Genomic DNA, 15,789 nt, shown 5'->3' on the forward strand with positions numbered 1-15,789 from the left:
TACCTGTAATGTCCAAGGGGCTTTGCTTCTGGCCAGGAGTGGTGCAACCCCCTGGTCAGATGCCAGCTGAGGCAGCTGAGAGCACTCAGTCAGTTTGATTTGTGGGATGGAAGTGTCTCAAACTCTGGAAGGAGGGACAGCCAGTTCCTACAGGAAAGGCAAAGTTTAGGGCGTCAATGAGTCATCTCCACACCCTGTGACCTGCAGGACAGAGGAGGCTGTTTCCCATTGCTGGAGGTGTCTGCTTTGACTGGGGCTCCTCAGCAGTTATGCACTCTGAATAACAATCCTCAACAATTCCAAAGGGAGCTTTTTCAGCTCCCTTTCCATAGCCTCCTGTCCATATGTCCATATCCCCTAGGAAGCCAAGTGGAGCCAAGCGTGTAGGATGATGAAACCATGCCCTTCAGGGTCACCATAAAGATACAGAGTATATCACATGTGAGAACTGTGCTCTTCTCAGGAAACCTCCTGAAAGGGGATGTTTCCCAGGCCAGGGATACCATTGTGTGAGGACAGAGTGTGGTCATCTCCAAACAAGGCACCTCTCATGCCACAGCAGAGGCAGTTCCCAGGAGATGGAATTAAAACCTGCTCTACTCTTGCTCTCTTTAAACGAGGGGAGGAAGATCTTGAGTGACTGAGGTTGTTATCTCACATTCACAGCATCACCTGCTCCAAGAAGAAGAAGATGGAAGGGCATTACAGGCAATTTTATTTTCTTTTTTTTCCCTTTTCTCTGCATAGTGAGCTGCCAGGAGGATGTCACCTTTCCTGGGCATCTCATTGTCCAATAGTTACTTTGCTTTTTTTTTGGCCATTTCTCATCCCTTGGTGTGTTTCTAAGTTTAATTTGGGCCATAGAGGCAGCAACAATTCAGAGTTAAAATACACAAATCTGAGCCATCTTCAGAGCATTACAGAGGCTGATACAGGAATGTGTAACTTAATTTATTGTTTTCCACCTTCTCTGTTAATGAAATCTAGCCTGAATTGTTACACATAAGTCCGTGTTCATCTCAGCAAAAAAGTAAATTACCTGCAGAAAAAATTGTCACATTTCTGCATCTCTGACATGGATTCGGTCTGTGACCTTGACAAGCAAAGACTCAATACATCTGTTTTCCAGTCTGTGGAATAACAGTGTGTCTTGTACAGCAACACAGCACCCAGAGCTGCTTTATCACAGGCCTGCTGATAGCTCCTGCCATGGTGTATGAACAGCAGCAAGCTCGTTCTGTGTGTGCAGGGAGTGCTTGATAAGGAGCAGGACACGTGGCAGGAAAGCAGCTGTGAGCACAGCCATGCCTACATGAAAGCCTCAGTATTTGCTTTTAAACCTTGAAAAGGGTTCACTGCTGACAGCTGAGTGGTTTGTATTTGTCTCAAGTAGTATTAACCTTGAAGACAGGCAAGTTCATAGGAAACCTTATACTTGGAAGTCTGCACGTGCAAAACATGCCCAATAATGTCAGGGATCAGGGAGCCAGTGAGGGGCAATGTCTGTAGGAAATTGCCAGTCCCTCTGTCCAGCTCCCAGGATGTACAGGCTGCTCCATGGGCTTCCCAAGGAGCTTTGGTGCAATGCTGATTCCCTCAAAACATAACTTGGACCTGTCAGCTTTGCTGTCATGGACATGTTCTGCTCTTTTTTTCCTTCACTGGACAGCTTGTGTGGGTCAATTTTCACTCTGTGGGAGAGCACTGAAAAATATTGATCACTGCTGCAGCTCAAGCAGCTTGAGTCCAGGTGCTTGTCCATATGAGGATGGAGCCACTGTTAAGCCTATTTCAGGGTCTCCTGAGCTCTTGCTCACTTCCATGTGAGGAGTGCACTGGAAGGAGAGATTTCTTTACCTCAATGATAAGAAATACAGAAAGAGAGTAATTTCATGGATAATTGCATGAGAGGGTTAAAAAAAGGTGTCAGACTGAAAATCCATGTTTTTCAAGCAGTTAACTTTTTGGTGCCAGTGGATGCCAGCCCAGACCATCAACTTGAGTGGTTAAAAAAAGTGAATGGTGTTGACAGTTCTGCCTCCTGCCCTTGCAAGACTGAAATTTGGCAAAAGCATGAAAAATGAGGAAGGCTGTCTTCACTTCCAAAGAAAATTAGGAGTAGTTGAAGGGTTAAAACCTTTAAGAGGATGATAAATGGCCAAAGGAGCTTGAAAGCATATGATAAAATGCAATTTAACAAAGAGCTGAGACTGATAGAAGGGATGTGCTGGAGAGGTATAGTGCTGTTGTCCAACACAGTTGTGTATTTTCAGAACTAGCTTATAAAAAGCTGAGCTTCTCTTCATCAGTGGCAGGTGCCTGAGGAGGGTTCATCCCACCAGTGCTGCACATGCCTGGAGCAGATGTTTTTGAAGTCCACTTCTCCAACAGAAGGAAGGGTTGTACTGGAGGCCTTGATTCAGTGCTTTAGATTGTTCCTCAGGACAACATAAGCATTTGCCTTTATGCAGAAAGTGCAATGGCCCCGAGCTTGCTCGAGGGAGGCACATCCACTGCTGATGCTGCACTTCATTAGCAGAGCCCTGTGCTGTGTGTGCTCCAAGTCCTTGGGGAGCCCAGGGCATAGCCCAGTGCCACAGAGGATCAGAGCAAGCACACTGGGTATCTGCTGCCCTGCTCAGGAGCCCCACGCTTCCAGCAGGGTGGATTGGGTTCTGATGGAGCTGTGCTGTCACAGCTCTACATGGATATGCTGGAATGTAAGTGAAAGGAAGCACCAGCTGCCTGCAGGCAGGGCTCTGCTGGCTGCAGGATCCACAATTTGATCGTGCTCTCTGGGGCTTAAATCTGTAGTCTGAAAAGCAAATTCAGCATATTGAGGTTAAACTTCAATTAATACATGATGGCCTTTTTCTTCTGATAATATGGAGAGACCCTCAAGAGACCCTCAGTTCAGTGTTCAGCACTGTCTCAGGATGTGCACTGAATAAAGCCCATGTTGTCTTAATACTGGGGATTAAAAAAAAAAAGCACTGTCAGTGCTTACTGTTTGATCACATCCGTGAGCACAGTGGGTTCATGGCACAAGCAGCCTTTGTTCTGACTCTTGCTATTTTCTTTACGTCCAAGCCCTGTTTGTCTTATGCAAGAAATCATGATTAAAACCACACTACTGCCTACACTAGCATTCTAGCTTGCAAGGATTTTGAGAACTTCCTTTCAAGAAGGTCTTTAGTATTCCTGGTGGGTAAAAAGATGTTTTTCTCTTGCAGTGGTAAGCAAAATGTTTTGAGACAAGTTAAACCAGTGAGTTGTGTTTCCAGACAGACAGAGGTGCCTGGGAGCAGCCCAAAGCACAGGGATACAGCTGCCCCTGGGATCACTTGGGGTGGATGTGCTTGGGAGGAGTGTGGGAGGAGGAACCTGGATCCCCAGGAGGTCAGGAAGGGGTGAGAGCAGCACGAGGTGCAATTTGAGCTCCAGAAGCTCTGAGGGTGTCTGTAAGTGTTGAGGACAAGGTGAGGTGCTGGTCAGTAAGGCAGGTAATGCAAAGCTGTGCCTGGCAGGGTCAGAAAGGGCATGGAGCTCACAGGGATGTTGCAAAGGGTGGAAGGATACAGCTCAAAGGACACAGCTCCTCTGTCTGGCTTCTACCATGGACCAGAACAGCACATGAAAGAGGGATCAGGTGAGTGAGTGATCCTCAGCCTGTTCCTGTGAGCACTTGATTTCCCCAACCTGCACATCCTTTGGCTGCATCACCAGCACTTGGCACTGGGAATGGACCAGGATTGTGTGGCTGGGGGTGGAGAGGGTGAAGCTGCTGCCAAAAGGCCAAGTGCCACCCATGTTTGTTGGGTTAAAGCTGCTTCTCAGCAACAGTCCAAAAATTCTGCTGTCTTTGCTCTCCTGAAGGAGAAGAGTCAGTGAACCCCACAGATTTTTCTTCTCAAAGGAAATATGCAATTATTTGTGTAAAGTGTCAGGACTTCAAGCTGAGCTGCTTCTTTTCTCAGTGTTCAAATGGAGGTTCTGCCTCCACAAGGTGGAATGTACAGTTGGCAGGACCAGTTTTCAGGTGGAGATTTTTTCAGACCAGTTTTCAGGTGGAGATTTTGTGGTCATTTTTAGGGCAAGACTTGGAGTCCTGCTGGTTTCCACGTGACTGGGACTCACACATTTGGGTAGGAGACCTGAAGAGGTGCACCTGCAGGTGGCTCTCCATGTGGTTCTTTCTGCTGTCTTCTGTAGCACCATCCTAGAGCACTGAACTTTGGTGGTTCACAGAGGCTGAGAAGGTTTGATCTCTCTGCACTTAGGGATGTGGCAGTCTGGCCTGGTACCTCCCAGAGGGGATGTCCATGCTGCAGTCATTCCCAAGGCTGTGTGGTGAGGTTGTGGATAGGTGGAACATGTACCTCAGTGCAATTAAATCACTGAGCTTACATGCTGCTGACTAGCTTGTCCTTGTTAGTTTTGGACTTTTGATTGCCATGTGGGTGGGTCAAGGCTTGAGGAACTGTTCCTGGCTGCTGCAGGTCAACGCACAGAGGTTGTTTCTGCAGCCTGCAAGGGGCTGCTGCCACAGTCCAGCAAAGTGGCCCTTTGGCTAGGACATGAGTCCCTGAAGACACTCCTTTGGGAGAGCTGGTGACACTGGTAAGTAGCTCATCAAGATGTCTTGTGCAGGACCTGCGTGTTTGATTTTGTTCCCTGGATTGGTTAACGCTCCTACATCTTCCCACAAAGAAAGCAAAACCTGTAGATTCTTGTAAAGTCTACTTCTGTTCTTTTATTTTAATGTTTTGCCACACCTTAGTGATTTGATTGGCAAGCTGGAAAGCAATGTGATCAGAGAGTTTGCAGCTTCTCCCAGGAGCTGTCCTTGGAAGCACAGAGGGCACCCAGCTCAGGCCAGCTGCTTGCCAGCACAGAATTGGGCTGGACATCTCCTGTGCTGGAGTTGCCTGCTTTGAGCACAGTGCTGCAGATGGTGCATGGAAGGCTCAAGGTGCTGCTTCTTGGAAACCTACTTGTATAAATGTCCTGACACTGATTCTCTGTGGTTAACGACCATTTCATTTTTACAGCCTTTGATTTCAATTGACAATGTGGCTTGCTCATCCTGGCAGGCAGCCTAAGGCAGCTGTACCTTCTTTTAATAGGAACTCTGACCTCTGCAAAATGACTCATCATTAATATGTCTCTGTAACGGTTTGTTTATTTCAGCTCCTTTCCGTGCTTCTCTCTCTAATGGTTTTTATGCTGTTTTTTGCTTAGCTTATCAAGCAGCAGATTCTCTCCCTCCAGTTTAGGAAGGTAAAACTACATTGCATTAAACTGCTCTGACCAAACACTTTTCTGAATCTGTCGGCACGTGATTAACCTGTAATGCTTTGGTACTAATTAATTAATCAGTCAAGAGCCCTAAAGTGATCTAACAGCCTCATTCTGCATGATTTGATCCCTAATATTTGCTTGAACTGCAGAAAGAAAAGTGAATGTTCATCACAATTCCTGTATTAAGGTGCAAGAAATGTTCCTCTTTCTTAGCCAAAGGATGGATGTTCAGCTACTTCTTTATATTAAAGCGAGACTTCCATACAGAGACATTAAAAATTGGATGTGACTGCCCTGAGACATCCAGAGAAAAAATTTTCTTCCCCCTGCCGTTGTTGTGAGGATCCTCATTCACTTGGACTTTGCCCCAAAAGGCACTTGTACAGCTGTACTTTGCCTTTGGCAAAAGAACACATTTGGAAATCAGTTGGTATTTCTGGTTTGCTGGAGTGGCAGGTAGAAGAATAACCGTGGAGGGAAAGGCCTCTCCAGAACACCTCTGTAGCTCTGGGATTTCTAACCAAAAAGTCAGAAAAAGAAAATCATAACAAGAGGAATACACTTCTCAAATCTCCTTTTCCAGCAGGCTTTTGTATGGAAATCCCTCTTTAATTGAAAAGGCTACTGAATTGCCAGGGGTTTCTTCTAGGCTCCAGGGCTTTTCTGCCCCAAAGATGCAGCTCCAGGAAGGCCCAAAGAAAAAGTGGCTAGTTCTTTGTGTCCAGTTCTTGGAATACCCTGAATTACTGGTTTAGAAAGCAATTTGAATTGGACAAGCCTCCTTGCAGCCGGAGTGAGTCAGCTGAGAGCCCCACAGTGCCAGAGCCTTGAAATCCTGCTGTGACCAACACAATGGTTTCTTTGAAAGACTCAATAGACCTTCCAGGCTTCCTGCCAGGTGTCACTGGGCAAGTCCCTGATTCATCTGCTGGGCCTGTGGAGCTCCCAGCTTCCACCACAGCTGCTTTCCAAAGCCATTCAGTAGCCTTTGCTGTATGTATTTCACCTGGTTGTGGGATTTGCACTCAGTGGACCAGACTTATTCCTGGTGCTGCCTGCTGGTGGCATGGTGCTGGGATTAAACTGGGTCCCAAGAGCCACTCTGTGTGTGTGCATCACTTGATTATAAGATGCTGATCCTGTTGCCCTCCTGCTGGGGTATGAAGTGTTGGTTGATGCTTGGGAAATTCTTTTATGTGGCTCTGAAAGGCATTTACTGGTATGGGGAGGGGGATCTGTATTGAAGAGAGCATCAAAACCCTACCAGTAACTGCCTTGTACTGGATTGTCTGCCTTGCTCCCTGGAAATGGGCTTTTTTTTTTTTTTTTTTTTTTCTTTCTGGGATTGGAATTTGGGAAGGTTGCTCTGGTTTGAAACAGCTTTTGACTCCCACTGCCCATTCCTGGCCCCACAGCTGAGTGAAGAGTTGCTTACCAGGACCAGTGTCCTAGTAACCATTGATTTCCACAGAAAAGAGTCTGAGCTGTGGAATCTGGTATTTTTATCCCACCCCACACGTGTGTTTGGATACAGACCATGCTTAGAACCCTCATTCAGTAGATGAATCAGGTTTGCAACATCCCAGGCTTCCCCTGTCCTGACCCTCATCCAGCACAAGGTGCCTGGGAGCTGGGTGAGGTCCCAGTGGGTTGTTACTCAGGGGTTCATCTCCCTGCATCTCTTACACACCCATTCTTGCACGAAGGCAGAGGGAAAATAATGACATTGCAGCCTCCAGGTAAGTTTTCAGGGTGGATAAAACAGGCAGTTGCTGTGACTGTAGCTCTCCTGACACCTTCAGCAATGTGTGCTTAGTCCCTGTCAGTGCACCTGCCCCTACTGGGTCATGCTAAACGTGGGGTTTTTTGATTTTTCCTGACTCAGTTTGTTTTCTTAGCAGGTAGAGCATTAGTGGCAGCAGCAGCAGCATCCTGCCTGCAAGCTGGGGCTGCTTGTGGGGCTGGGGTCCTCCTCATGGAACCCTCACCACAATCTCTGAGCCCTTCTGCTCATGGTGGAGCTGTGTCACGAGTGGTTTGGGCATTTGTTCCACCCCTTGCATGTTTCTGGAAGCTGATCACCTGTTTAAGGAATGTCTTTCACTGCTGAAAATTATATAAATAGAGCTGCCAGCTACCAGTTCTCTTGCAGTATTAGCTGTTTCTCCCAGCATCTTTGCACTTGAGACCTTGGGGGCCCCTCTTGTATTGTAAATATGTAGAGTTTTAATTGCAGAGGGAAAAATTAAATAAGAAGCTCTTCTCTTCCAAGAGCCTCAGCATTATCTGAATGAAAACCCAATTTGAAATTAAATAATTTCAATAATTTCCCTTTAAGTAAATAATTTCCCTTTATTTAAGAAAGCCCAGATTTTCTGGGACCTCTCTCAGTGGTGCTGCAGCAGGGTTGGATGAATATGATGATTTATTGCACTCATTGAACAGTGCTGAAACACCTGGAGAATCCATGGTCTGCTCTTGAGCATTACAGATTGCACTGTTAGGATAGTTCTGGCTATTTGGGTGTTCCAGCATGAACTTTGAGGTCAGAGCCTGAACTCCTGGAGTAGGGAGTGTGAGTGCCTACCTGCAGCAGTAAGGGGTTAAACAGAGAGTTCCTTCCCAGCTAATTCCTGAGTTCAGAAAGCTGCTAGCCAGACTCAGAGCTTCCTCAGTGAGCAGTCCCACAGCTGGCAGCTTTTCTTCATTCTAAGAGGGCTGCTGTATTCAAGAGACGTGCAATTCACACTTGGCCTGAAATGACACAAATTCTTCACAAATAAAAGAAAATCCCAGTGAACAGAACAACTCTTGAAACATTTATGGTTCAGAACTGGAAATTGACTTTGTTAGGAGGAGCTCTAAGCTTGCTGGCTGATCAAAGAGATGTTCTGGTATAATCTAGAGCTAAAATGAGTGGGTCAACATTTATTGCCCCAATAGCTCCAAGAGCTAAGACAAAGGGAATGGCTCCCAAATGTCACTTTAAATTGACAGTCATCTTAGGAGGGAGAAATCAGTCCAATGCCCTGGCACTGGACTGGACTTGTGAGCAAGTGCAGGGATGATGGGAGGGAAGAGGGCATGGACAATGAGAACACAGGCTGCTGAGGTGAGACACAAGGTGGACCCTTTAATTTTTCTGGTGCTTTTATCTCTAAGAAATGCTTCTTGAATCTTCCAGGAGCACCTTCTGCGCAATCATTTCTCAGCTGACGGAGGAAACACAGCCACTATTTGAAACCACTATCAAATCCCGTGCTGTGTCCGAGGACTCTGATGCTAAATTCACGTGCATAGTGACAGGTAACAGTGTCTATTCAGTGAATAACCTGGTCCTGCCTCACCTGCTGGACTTGTGCCAGTTAAACTCTGCAGCAAGTGATAACAAGGATAACAGGCCCACCACAAGCAGAGGTTCAGCAATTGCATGGTGATTTTAGCTTCAATTTAAGGGAGGTGGGAAGCACCTGAGTGTGTAAAGAGGCAAAGGCATAAGCTAACATCTCAAACAAGGCAAATGAAAGACCAGAAAATGGGATATGCTGGTTACTGCTTGGACCAGCTACATGTTGTTGTCCTAATCTCTGCTTCTCTAATCCTGGCCTCCATAACTCAGGAATGTGCAGTTTTGAAGACTGAGGCTCTCCTGCTGGAACCAATACTGCTGGCTGCAGATGGTTAGAGCACAGCTACATTTGTATCTGTGATGAACTTCTGTGTCTGTCAACATCTGAAATAAAAGCTGGTCACTGCCCAATGAGCTAAAATCTCCCCTTGGGCAGGAGGGGGTTAAGTCAAGAAGAGGAGGAGGAGGAGGGAGAGGCTGAAAAAGAAGGCTGGTGCTAAGGCCTTGTGGTGTGGCAGCACATTGGTGTAGAGGCAAGTAGCTCCTTTGGTGATGAGATTTTGTTCTTTAAATATGGAGACTCTAAAACCTCTTCTCTCAGTGTACTTGTTAACTCCCAAGTTCCTTCCTGACCTCACTAGTATTAATTACTGCAAGAGGTTACTCAGTGAGAGGCACTTACAAACAAGTTTGTATATTCTGGAAGGAGGAGAGTATATCTGGTGAGCCTCTTAGGCACAAGGACCAAAGCTTTCCTAAGGAAGTCTGGTTTGCTGTTAGAGACAGGCTGGAAATAAGGAAGCACAGTCTCAGTCCCTCTGAGAACTGCCAGCTATGAATTCTTGGCTTTTCTCTCATGGATCCCCTTGTTCTGAAGGCTGACCTTCTGAACTTGCAGGGGTACACCTGATATGTTGATTTTATTGAGGCTTAACTTCAGCAGACCCCTTCTTGCTGCTTCTAGACCCAAAGAGGGCTGCTAGGAGATGCCTCCAAACCACTTTATTTGGGGAGTCATTAGAAGAGCTCTTTCCAATTCCAGTTTTCTGAAAGCAAAAGCTTGACATATTGTGCAGTACCATGGAACATGCCATTCTGCAAGTGTCAGAGGTGAGAAAATGTTCAGTTGTGTTGGGAAATCCAGAGTAAAAGTCCTGGCTTATCTCACTGGCTTAAATCTCCACCAGCTGCACCTCTGAGGTTGATGGTTCCTTCTAACAAATTCCATCTCTTCCTGGTGTGTTGCACCAGGCAGAAAACTTGACCTGGTACTGGCCTCATTTCCTGCTCAGGTATAGGAAATTGTCAATGAGTCTCTTTCAGCATCTGTCACAATATTTTTGTGCTTGGTAAACTAGGTTGGGAGATGTCTCTATGCACTTAGAAATTTTCATGGAAACATTTTTAAAATCATCCTTGGACCACCTTTGCCAGATGGGCATCTCCTGTATGTGGTCCTGTGGGGTGCTTTAGGAGCTCAGGATCTCTTTGGGAGAGGGGGGCAGGAGGTGTAGGGCATACCCTGGCTGCAGAGCCTGCCTGGTAGTTCAGGTATCTTGCCCTGCCGTGATGTTTGTGTTCAACTGGGAGGCGTTGCTGGGAGCAAGGAAATGGCACTGAGATCCCTGGCCAGTGACCAGAGTGGAGCCAGTTCAGCCCCAGCTCTGTGGCTGGAGGCCAGGGACACTTTGATGGAGGCAAAGGGCAGACAGTCACCTGCTCCTGTTTTGACGGTCAAGCCACAAATATGGATGTGTGACCTACAATAGCATCTTACTTTTAGTTTTTGCCTCTTCTTGACCAATAATGAGAGTTACAGACTAGTCCAACATCTGGGAATACTTGGACTAGGAATTGCTGGGCATGTCCTAGGAACACAGAAGGATGCAAGTGTTTGAAGAACCAATCTCCAGAATGTGATGAGTGGTGCAGCAGGAAAAAAGCAGGTCAGGCAGAGGCAGATTCCTGTGTGTGGAGGCACAAACTTTCCTTTCCTCCTGATGCCTAGTTCAGCCTGCTACTGGTGTCCCTGCTATGTCTGATTTGATTTTTTTGGGTCAGATCCTGCATCAGTTATGAGATGTTTTCTTTTTTCACACAAAATGAGTTTCGTCCTTTGTTCCCTAAGAGATGTGAAAAAGGAAACAAGAACATTTCCATTTACTGTGCAGCTTCATCCCACATCTCTGTGCTTTCCTTGCTGGGTCTGTCTGGACTTCAGGGTCTCAAGGGTCATCACAGCTCATTTGCACTGGGTGGATATTGGGCTTCTCTCTTCAGAGTGGCCCTTCATGGAGGTGCTGCCACAAGGATTTTCCAGCTTTTTATTTGCTTCTGTGCAGCATTGCCTGGGAAGGAGAGATGTTAGCTGATGAAATGGGGGAAGTTGGATGAAGGGGCCATGTCTCTGGCTGCTTGTTAGGGAATGAGTCCAGCCAGGACAGGTGATGGCTGGATCTAGCCAAGACCATTGTATGTCAGCACCAGCCCACTGTTGTACAGCTGCCTCTTCAGTGCCATTTCAGCCCTCCTCAGCCAGGTTCAACCCCTCTGATTGCTTCACAAATCATTGTCTCAGGAGCTTGTTCCCATCACTGCCTCCATGGTTTTATTGCAGAGTACAGAGGGGAGAGGGTTCTGCCCATGGCTTGGGGAAGAGAGTTTGGGTAGGGTGAGTAGACAGTCACATGCTTATGGATGCAGTTTTTAATCAGGTTAAAGGAGTTCCACTTGCTGCATTTGTGGTGACCCTGAGGGAAGTGTTGGAAGGATGAGACTGAAGTGCTTGGATGCAGAATGTCAGGAGACATGCAGGGGCTGTGAGAGGGGTTTGGGGATGGGATAGTGAGAGCAGAGAGTAGGCTGCTGGGAGATGAGGAGGTTTGGCTTTGGGGCCAAGGACAAGGGAAGGATGGTGAATGAGCACTGCTCACAGTGGCATGGGGAGCTACTGCTCTTAGGATCTGTCCCTCCTGTCAGCATTGCTAGAAGCTTCCTTGTCCTTGTGTGCTGGAGGGGTTTAAACCCATGAAGCCAGGAGGGGTAACATCTTACCAGGAATTGTATTCCCAAGACTTTTGTAGCCCCTGCTGTATGTAGCTTGTGTAGAGCAGAAACTGTGGATATTGTTTAATGGTTCTGAACTCTTAGCACTTTCCCAAGTTTCAGAAGACTAACTCCCCCTCCTTTCCTGCCCCCAAAAAAATAAAATAAAAAAAGAAAGCAACTTGAAATAGAGTTTCTCTGGGTGATTTTGGATAGATATATTGAGAACTGTTTTGGATAGATATTTTAAGAACTGTTTTGGTTACAGTCACTAAGCTTTGAAGACTTCTCAGATTTCGACAGTTTTCAGAAAAAGAATGTTTGATCTAAACCTGGCAATCTCCATGAAAGAAACATCCTTGCTCTGAAAAGTCTCCAGGATGCTGTGGTGGCTGGAGCAGTGCTGCTGGCAGGCACACACACACATGCTGAGGATGTGCAGCCTCTGGGTGGCTGCTCCTCCCAGAGCTGCCCAGCCCCACTGTGTCTGCAGCTGCAGGGGCCCAGCTGCACAGGGGGCTGCAGCAGGGGCAGGTCTGGGAGGGATGAGTGTGGATCTCTGAGTGTGTCAGGGTGTCTCATGCTGGGCATCTGGTGCCTCCATCCATGGATGGAACCCTCACCCCACTGGGCAAGCTGTGGATGCTGCGCCTGCAGGGGATGCACCGTGCTGGGAATGATGCCTGACTCCTCTTCCTCTCCACCCTGGACTGGGGGAATTTATTCACTCAGCAGCCCAAAGATGGATGTCAGCAGCATCAGCAACAGCTCCCCTCCCTGTGCCAGGGAGACTCAGCCCTGCCCAGGCATCTTTCCATCTTGGCTCTGGTTACACCCCTGGGAAGGGATGGATGATGTTTGGACAGGCAGCTGGGGCCACTGGACCTGCGTGGGAGGTGGGAAGCCTTTCAGCATCCGCCTGCCTGCAGCCTGCAGACCCAGCCAGAACTTGCCTGCAGCTCTCTTGGGCTGCAGGTGACACCGGTGACACTGTGCAGTGTGAGCTGGTCCTGGCACTGAGCTCTCGTGGCCATGGCTCCTCAGAGGGAGCAGGCAGCCTCAAGGACACAGTGCTACAGGTCAAAGGGAGTGGAAGCTTAGCAGGAGGAAAAGCCTTTCCTCGATGGAAATGGCAGCTCTTTCCAATGGCAGCTCTTTCCAATGGCAGCTCTTTCCAGCAGATGTCAGCTGGGAATGGAAATCAGCTGTGGAGGCCACGGCAGGGGAGGGGACATCACAGAGCTTCTCGGAAACTATCAGCTGGCAGTTCCCAGAATGAAGGGCTGGGATTTCTGTTTCTTAGGGTGTCAGGAAAATCTACCTGCCAGCTCCCTGCCACATGGACTGTGGGGGCATTCTGAAGATCTTGCTTGCAGAGCAGCCCTTGGGAAGGGTTGGGTTGCTCTGGGCACAGTATGAGCTTGTGTATGGAAATTGTTTTGGTCATCTCTGGAGCAGAAAGAATTCACCACAGGCTCATTCAGCCCAGGCTTCTGCTGCCAATATTAATTATTTTATGAAAAATATAAGCAGCAGTCAATCCCTGGTGATCCCATCACTGCAATGCTCTCATAGCTTTCTCCAGTTTGCAGTTCAGGGCTCATTTTCTTCAACCACAAGTACCTGAGGGCTTTGCATGTCTCTAGAAACTGGTTTGGGGGGTCAGGGCAGCAGCAAGGAACGGGCTGTGACAAGAGTGGGGCAGAGGGGGAGGACAGAGAGCCTTGCAGGAAGGGTGTTGGGAGAAAGTCATGGCTTGGCTTCCTGTAGAAGGGGAGCAATGAGGCACTACCCAACAGAAAGCCAAAGCTGCTGATGGCAGCAGTGGGAGGGGATTGAGGCAGCAAAGCACGTGGGAGATGTACAGACTGCAGGGATGCTGGGGCAGTGCAGAGTAAGAGACCTTAGAGAAGAAGGAACAATAGGGTAAAATCCAGTCTGTGAGGTGTCTGGGCTATGGGGTCGATGCTTCTCATAGAGGAGGGCTGGAAAGAAAAGCTGCTGAGACTTCTCTTCCCAGCCCTGTCTGGTCCCAGTGGATACTGAGGAGCCACCACAGGCAAGGGGTGGGAACAGGGGAGCCAAAGCAGTGCAGGAGGAGATTTGGAGGAGATTTTTCTGGGCAAAGGCGTATTGGATTGGCCAAAGCCTGGGTGAATTCCTGCTGATGAGTCTCTGCTTCTGGACTCTGTCCTGCACTAGGATCTTCTGGAGAGCAGGAGCTCAGGCATTGCTATGGGCTGACAACATCTTTGGCTGGTGCAAGGAGGACAGTTGAGGTCCTGGTTAGCCTTGAAACCTGCGGCTTGGTATCCAGAGAGCACCTTGTCCCTGCTTTCTCATTACTCCAGAGCCGTTGGGTTGGGGCCCTTTGGATATTCCTGGAAAGCCTTCATCAGCCCCATGCCTGGGATGTTCATGGGAGCTGACCCTTGCCACATTCTGGGGTGCTGTGGGTGATCCTTGGGGTCTGGTGGAGTTAAGGAGAGTGCTGGACTCCTTCCTTCGGCCCCACAGAAAGCCTGCAGGGACATTTGCAGCAGATAAGCTCCTGAGCAATCCTATAGCCTTTACCCATGGCAGGATGTGATTATTGACACTCTCATCCCATGCCCTGAGGGTCAGCTTGGCTGGGTGATGAGCCCTGAGTGAAGTGCAGGAGCCCCTGCTGGCTGCTGGCTTGAGCAGTCTTTGCATGAAAACTGCAGTGAATCTGAACTAGAGCTGCTGGCAGTGAGCAGTGAGGGCTGTGGCTAGCACTGGTCCATATGGGGCTCACATGCTGATCCAACACCTCTGCAAGTGGCAGAGAACGTGGCTGTGTGCCCAGCCAGCCTGCCAGCCAGCCAGTCACACACATCATGATGTCATTCTACTGAAAAGGCAGGTGACATCTGTTGTCAAGTGACATTTGTAGGACACTGAGCTGACTGTGATGCAATCAAGGTTGTTTCTGTTCAGTGGAAAGTTTCAGATCAGCTTACAGGCTGTGACACTGTGCAAAATGCTGTGAGCTCCATGAAGGGGCCTGTTCTCCAAGCATAGCCTTGGCCTGGTCAGAACATCCCTGGTCACATCAAAGTGACGGCATGCTCACCTTCTCCCAGCCAGTGTTACAGGAGACGAGCGTGTGATCCACTCCCTCTGTTCAGGAATGAAGTGCTGGGATTTTTTTCTCAAAAATAGCCCTATTCCTAGGAGTGATAAAAGTCTGAGATAAGCCCATTAAGTTTCCACTGTTTCTGTTGTGCCATTTAGGAACGTGGTGAGCCCAGAATAGCATCTGTCCTGGTGTGCTGCTGCTGATACCACGCTGTCTGTGCTGCTGTGTGGAATGTTTCACTCTCTGATGTTCCTTCCGTGTCCTCCCCAGGGTACCCACAGCCCGAGGTGACGTGGTACAAGGATGATGAGGAGATGGATCGCTACTGTGGCTTACCCAAGTACGAGATATTCCGTCATGGAAACCGCCACACCCTGCAGCTCTACAAGTGAGTAAAGAAGCTGCAGAGTGCCTGGGTTTGCTGATGATGGCAGCTCTGAGTGTGTTCTCAGTGGCTGGATAAGCTGTCAACAGTGATGGCCCCACCACCACTTGGCTGACCCCTTCTGCTCCCCACTTTGAGTTCAGAGCTGGCCCTTCCCCTCCAGCTGTGGCTCCCCAGTCTCACACCAGTATGAGATCCATTACTGCATCCAGGGATAGCTGCCATGCTGGAAGCAAGAGGAAGGGAAGAAGGAGCTCCTCTCTCTGGAGCCTTCCAGTGCTGAGCATTAGGGATGACAAAGGTGAGCAAGGGGAAAGCACTATCTGCCTCCAAGATGATGGTCCAGGGAATTGAGTTTCTGGAGAGCCAGGCACACTTTGAGTCCTGGATTTGGGATATCAGGTGTAGCCTGACTGAAAATGCAGAATATCAATGTTGCTGATAGTCCTGCCATTCTTGTGCTTCTGGTGTGAGCTTTTCTGCTCTCCCAGCTGTGCTCCAGGTGTCCATCAGAGGCTGGCTCACCTCTTCCAGGAGCAGGGATCTCTGTGGGTCAGGTGTCCTCAAGGGGTGACAATAGGGATGCAGGCAGGTGCTTGTGGTGCC

At 48.4% G+C, this 15,789-nt stretch overlaps 1 protein-coding gene across 1 annotated transcript in view; it reads left to right on the plus strand.

Moving 5' to 3' along the window:
• The window catches only part of ALPK3 (alpha kinase 3), a 32,696-nt gene that overhangs the window by 4,549 nt on the left and 12,358 nt on the right, over positions 1–15,789 (plus strand). The window contains exons 2-3 of the mRNA XM_071442002.1: positions 8,486–8,607; positions 15,069–15,186. Of these exons, the coding sequence (XP_071298103.1) occupies positions 8,486–8,607; positions 15,069–15,186 (240 nt within the window). The remainder of the gene's footprint in view (positions 1–8,485; positions 8,608–15,068; positions 15,187–15,789) is intronic.

The sequence above is a fragment of the Agelaius tricolor genome, unplaced genomic scaffold, assembly GCF_023055355.1.
Source record: "Agelaius tricolor isolate 1412-34295 unplaced genomic scaffold, bAgeTri1.0.p SCAF_16, whole genome shotgun sequence".
In the NCBI taxonomy this organism is placed as follows: domain Eukaryota; kingdom Metazoa; phylum Chordata; class Aves; order Passeriformes; family Icteridae; genus Agelaius; species Agelaius tricolor.